Source organism: Sphaeroforma arctica, assembly GCF_001186125.1.
Source record: "Sphaeroforma arctica JP610 unplaced genomic scaffold supercont1.449, whole genome shotgun sequence".
Classification (NCBI taxonomy): Eukaryota; class Ichthyosporea; order Ichthyophonida; genus Sphaeroforma; species Sphaeroforma arctica.
In genome coordinates this window covers 65,298-71,875 of record NW_014040109.1, presented here as the reverse complement: position 1 = coordinate 71,875, position 6,578 = coordinate 65,298, and the positions used below count along the sequence as shown (strand labels likewise).

Genomic DNA, 6,578 nt, shown 5'->3' with positions numbered 1-6,578 from the left:
CACACACACACACATACACACACACACATATATATATATATATGCATAGCTCAATTCGTTAAGCTGACTGCTGTCGGCAGGAATATTTCGAATGTAGCTTCTACTTTACCAAATAATATAACGCAAAACCCGAGTGACTTCGATATACACAAGTAAATACATCGGTGCTTTAAAGTTGACAGAAATACAGTAATTGTCGGAATACAAGTAAATGATGACATCTGTTCTTATTTTATTTCTAGTTGGCCTTGTTATTCTGAGCCGATTGAATCGCTCTGGACGACCTGTATATCGTCGCATCCACCAATCCCGCGACGGTAAAAACACCACCAACAATAGCGCACACACTGGTGAGAAAGCGAGCGAGACTACGTCTCTCTTCAGTCATCACTACTTTGATCGCAGACATCTCGAGATTGAAGAACACACCTACAATGATATCGGTGGAAACCATATGAGCAAAAGGCGCAAGTGCATTTGAGCTGTATTTCTCCATGAGGAGGTGATGCAACTAAGTATGAAGTTATATGTCAAATAGAACTACAGTAGCCCGTTTGGATGCCCACGGACCAATATTGCAAAAGCATATTGTTTTGTACCGAAGTAGGTCCTTGTAGCAGAATGGTAGTGTGGTGCAAATACATACGTATTCCAAAACATGTCTTTTAATATGTAATCCTACTCACAAGCTCAAACTTCCAAAACAATATTTCGACTAAACGTGCACTCAATAATCGTCAGTATACGTAATAGCAAGATACCTGGTAGTCCACCATCGCCACCGGCTACATCAATGACCCGCTCGTGCACAGTATAAGAAAATTGATTTGTTTCGATGTTCTGTATGATGATGGAGATGCAGGTAGAAAAATATGTATGGGAATCAAAGCAGCCGCATACACGCAAATATTGACGGCTACTCCCCAATTGTATTCACCTCCTGATAGGTTTAAAAGTGATATTATATCCCTGAGTGCATTCAAATCTCAATACAATAAATGACACACATGCACAGACAGTCTTGTACTAAAGTTATCAAGACCGTAGACCAAATATCTCTTTGCGGTTGTTTAGCAAGGTATTGAGTTACTTGCCGGCTTTGCAGCAGATGCTTTCACAAAATGGACAAGGTCGATGAAAAGCGACGAGGAAGGGAACAAACGCACAGATCGATAACATACCTCGCCATCGAGTTTTTCATATACTGTCGGTACCATCTTCAGGAAATGCTGAAACATAGTAGACCCTAAGCTTTGAAATAATGAAAAAAGGAGGCGGTTTGATAAATATGGCGGATCATCAATAGCACATACGGTGAATCAATGTGAGAAGAACTTTCATATTGCAATTGTCATAAGTGTTCATACTTTCAGAGGATGTGAGCGTAACAGGCATAACCAGACAATGACAGGTATTCAGTACCCAACGGTAAGTATATATATATCAGGCATATGAAATGAAACAGGAGTTTCCTTTGCTAATAAATTGACGCGTACTTTCTGTAGCTGTTTGCAAGTTTATGTACTCCCAAAGCTCTCATCTATGCGAACTGTACGTACCAAAATTACAGAAAGCCAACATGAATAATTACAGAACTATCCAGCAAAAAATAAAAATAGACCGATATCACAGAATACCAACAATACAACAAAAAAGTTAAAACACGACAGCATAGCCAAAAATAGTGAGATAGTGAGTAATTACTTATCTACCAATGATATAGCAACGAAACACAATCGTATGTCTGTTTCACATTGGCCATGGCAATAGGTTTTCGTACACATATACAGGTACTCGAACCTTATGCACGAAAGCGCCACAAACGTTACAGGAGTGTACATGCGCACCTTGTTGTGCGACTCGTGAGGTGCCGTCTAACGGATTTATCAATCCAGGATAGCTGTTGCCAAACTGTAGGCGATGTACAGTAAACGATGAGTTGAATTTTTCAACAGGGAAGCGCCGAATATCGTGCACATGGGCTCGGCCCGTCTCAGCACTGTGACCTAGTGCATGCAAATGCATAGAAATCAAGAGTCAAAATATTAGTGAGTATGAGTAGTTTTCTATGCCAACTGTGCAAGTCGTACTGTAGAATGATTGTGCGAGAAAAATGAAACTTCAGACAAACAATCTCGGGACAGCGATAATGCCGAGAAGACGCATAACAAGCGGCAAATTAAAAAACATTTTTTTTGAATTTGCGCGTACTGAGATCATTCGATGTCGCATAGCAAATCTACATTGTTGTCTACAGAACAGTAAGTTATTCGTATATAAGCACAGAGTCTGCGAACCGCACGAAAGTTTTCATACCGGGCGCTATATGAATGTTCCCTGCAACCTTCTTCACCTCGACGTACCCGCGAACTCTACAGCCTTCATCCCAGCCAGCCTCTAGATGATCTTCTTTACCTTCTCTAACACACTGCATAAAACATGATATTAAGGTAAGTCTCCTTGTCAACTGGCGATTACGAAAATATAAGTTGAAAGATCTCTATAAGTTCACAGTTTAGTTGTACACAAAAAGAGGTTGTCAATGTGTACCAAACCAATCACTTATAGCTACGAATTTTCACTCAAAACATAAATATACACAAATTAGAAATTTCGTTATCGTTTCTTGTCTCACTCATAGGATATCGTGAATGTTCCTACACACGTCATCCTATATTTCGTTCAAACACTTCTACATTATTATGCACTCACAATAACAGATCATTTGCACTACATTCTTTCAAAATAAGAGTATAATATCATTCACACCTGTTGAAAAACCTCTGACCTTTTGAGTGCAATACGCACTGATGGTGCACAAATGTAAGCATAAATTATACACATAGCCGGTATGACCACTTCGCTGATGCTTACTTAAGATTGTGCGACACCATCGCTTAGAAGCCTTAATGTTAATAAGCTTCATCCTGATTGTTCTCTCTAACAATAGATTTAGTCGCACTCGGTTTTTATTAACCGTGTGTGTTGTTTCCAATGCATAGAACGCAATCAACCCAAAGACAGACTATAAAATAATACACCATACCTCACCACATACTATCGATCTGCGTGTGTAAATAATTTTCGTCACGTAAATATGTCGACGTGTAAAATATACCTGCTCGATGTTGTCTGGTACGTATATCCCGGCATCTTTTATCGCCTGCTGCGCCTCATCACACGTGTTGCAGCACTTCATCTCTTCCGTCTCAGCACCGTAGCACGACCCACAGTAGTCGTCTGGTAGAATGAGTTTGGCGTGCTGCATTCCGCGATTACGCCGTTGCAGCGCACGGTCGAGCATATCCTGTTCTGGTAAGCCTGCCAATCGCAATCAATCGAGTAAACAAATTGAACACATCATCGACTACAAAGTGGTAAGCTTGAAAGGATGTTCATGTGTTGTTATTGTATAACACATTATCATCACAGCGGCCGATCAGCACAGCTGCATGCAATAGAAATCACATCGTCGACTCCTTACGTACACAGAAGCACACAATTCGGAGTTAAGATGCTTGGGGTTTAATATTAGCTCGGACCAACACTATTAAGTTCTCGAAACTTTGTCACTAATTGACTTTATATACATTCCTTCGTAACAAAACAACATTGCCTATTCGAGAGAATAATATCATTCGTAGTTTACCTAACTTTGCTTATTCGGGAACTATCTCTTTGAACTAGAACTTGGATCCACATTATTTGCAAAAGCATGCGGCTGCCTTGCTTCTAACATATCAACACAAGTGCATTAAAATTCATACGTCACACACAACCAATGAGTCTGAGAACATTTTCCGAGTGAATCGTCGCCGGAATGTTCCCGGTTTGAATCCAATACCCACTACCATAATGGCAACGCGTGTAATATTTGTCTTAATATTTTGCACATGCACCAACGTAATGCTTCACTTGCCACCTGATCACAGGTGCATGCAAACTATTCACTTACCGTCTACAGATAACCCCGCGCCATCATTCACATCGGCAGAGATGTAATTGCCATTCTTGTCCAGCCGCTGCTTGGTAATATTGTCTGAAACCTCGTGCTGAGACTCACCACTCACATCCATTACGTCTACCCCCAACTCTGTTATGTACAGGTAGATGTAGACAAGTACAGGAAGATGAAGATAAGTGCAGATAGATGTAGGTACTAACTTTGCCTTTTGATATAAAGCTTTTACTGGTTGCTTATTTCACAGTAAACTCATAGAAGTTCTCGGGACACTATAAGCTTGTTCAGGGCCCTCAGTAGGCGTATTCACACTATCAGTGTTCAAGGATTGATAGTCATATGTAGATCTCACACTGGTCTACTGGCGAACACAAAAGTAGACAAGTGTACAATACGTAAACGCAGCACAAAGATGCCACATCCCACGGAAGAGATTACAACAACACTTCAGTGTCAAATAAAGTTGCACTTACGTGAACAGGGTAGGTGATGCATCGTTACATCCAGCTCAATCTTAAGTCGTTGCGAGAGTGTCGTATCGATGATGAGCCGATCTTGTACTTTTGTTGTTAGATAGTGATTCAGCTCTCCCAGAAACAGCAACGCTATACAGACCATGCTAAACAGAGAAACTGAGGAAGTGTGGAGAAAGATATTATGAGGCAACAGGGAATACGCGAGTGGTGAATGGTATTAAGTACGTACACGAACCAAATAATACCATATAATGCAGCACCTCAATAAGAATTCTTGCATGTAGAAGAAATTGAATGAGGGTTGGACCGTGCGCAAGATGCAACAAATGCTGTGAGTAGCGTCTATAGACCATATACGTTCACTAGATGCTTATTGAATTAGACACTGCAGAACAGTAGGACCCCGCGCAATAGTTGAATAATACTCTTTGGATGAAAGATCGAAAGGAACATTCAATTATGCACGGGGAAATCAATTGAATGCACGGGGAAATCGTAGACACACAAAAAGGCAATGCACAGACATACTCAGCCCACCGGCGGATGTCTTGACGGCAAAGTCATCGATTGTTTTGGGATATGCATCAAAACTCTTCAGTGCCGTCTTGCTATTAGACAGCCCACTGTTGGATAGTCCTCTTCCCACCCTCCTTTTCAGTGTTGTGAGCGACATTTGTACGGAATGTGTGTGAGGTTGGGTATTATTATACGGTGTACGCTGCTTGTTGCAATTCACTTCTGCCAAGCTCTTTATTCAGGTTGAGACGAAATACATGAAGATTATTCTCCGCAACGAATCCTACGCAATTCAAGCGACCGGGATGCTATCAAGTAGAGGCGAATGCTAGAATCAATTGCACGAATATTCAATATATCATACACACTGGATGCGCATAACCTCCTGGTCATGGTTTGCTATGCATATTTTTGTTGCGTCATGGTGGCTCTGCAGCAGTATTTGGTGACTTATCGACAAAAGCCAAGGATCTATAATTAAACGCGAGCTTGTTCGTCCACATCTGAAAACCAAGGGATACGCCTATACCGAACTGCAATTATTGATTTGGCGGACATTCCAGAGCTTTTTGGCGCGCTTTTTAATAGAGCAAAATGTATTTGTCGTTCTAATAAAATATGTACTTCGAAATCTATTGATCTAATCTCTCTAGAACACATATGATTCTGTATGTAAAGGATGCATTCGCATATGCCATCGTTCTGAAGTCAGAGATGTAAATACGCTATTAAGCAAATCCTCATGCTGTTATACTTTAGGGATTAATTTATTGCACACGTTCGCGCACACAAATATAGACATATATAATACTATAGTGATTTATATTGATTTTTCATACGGTCAAGCACAGAAACAGTGTCATACTATAATACTGTAGAGGATTTAATATAATACATACGATCACGCACACAAAGACTGGTAAAGTGGTCATCGGGATCATGGTTTTGGAAGAAAATTCTGCGGATGACGCAGATAGCAACAATACAACCCTGGAAACCATGGGCGAGGTGTGTATACAAATCGCACACAACTCGGTGGTACAGGATTACGTTTGTCACAACAAAGGAATGCAACAACGCTTCCTCGGAAAAGCATATATTATATAGTGCTTAAAGAGGGAATCGCATATTTTAAGTGTTGTACTGTTGTATTGATAAACATGATGCAGAAAATATATAAGAACGAAATTGTATTTGATGTATATGTGTCTAATTAGCAGACGTGTATTTCATAGTGGAATTGTATGAAATTCTTGTATACTCCTAATAAATTAAATCACAAAACCTTCGTGTTGCGTCTATTCGTACATAATATATATATATATATATATTTATATATGTACACACACACACACACACACACACACACACACACACACACACACACATATATATATATATATATATATATATATATGTATATATGTAAATATATATATATATATACATATATATATATATATATATATATATATATATATATATATATATATATATATACATATATATATATGTATATATATAGATAATATATATATATATATATATATATATATAGAGAATATATTTATACACACACACACAGGCACACACACACACGGAGGTATATATAGATATATATATAT

General features: G+C 39.1%; 2 protein-coding genes across 2 annotated transcripts in view; one reads left to right on the top strand and one right to left on the bottom strand.

Moving 5' to 3' along the window:
* Positions 1 to 215: 215 nt before the first annotated feature.
* On the bottom strand, positions 216 to 5,367 carry SARC_06349 (hypothetical protein). The gene is made up of 9 exons (XM_014299758.1): positions 4,966 to 5,367; positions 4,435 to 4,593; positions 3,956 to 4,093; positions 3,119 to 3,321; positions 2,317 to 2,428; positions 1,848 to 2,006; positions 1,182 to 1,246; positions 762 to 840; positions 216 to 429 (listed from the first exon to the last, which is right to left on the bottom strand). Exons 1-9 carry the CDS (start codon positions 5,108 to 5,110, stop codon positions 239 to 241), a joined length of 1,251 nt encoding a protein of 416 aa, XP_014155233.1. The 5' UTR covers positions 5,111 to 5,367; the 3' UTR covers positions 216 to 238.
* A 247-nt stretch (positions 5,368 to 5,614) lies between these two features.
* SARC_06348 (hypothetical protein) overlaps positions 5,615 to 6,578 on the top strand; it is a 2,857-nt gene continuing 1,893 nt past the window's right edge. Inside the window, exon 1 of the mRNA XM_014299757.1 lies at positions 5,615 to 5,961. Within this exon, the coding sequence (XP_014155232.1) occupies positions 5,893 to 5,961 (69 nt within the window). The 5' untranslated portion in view covers positions 5,615 to 5,892. The remainder of the gene's footprint in view (positions 5,962 to 6,578) is intronic.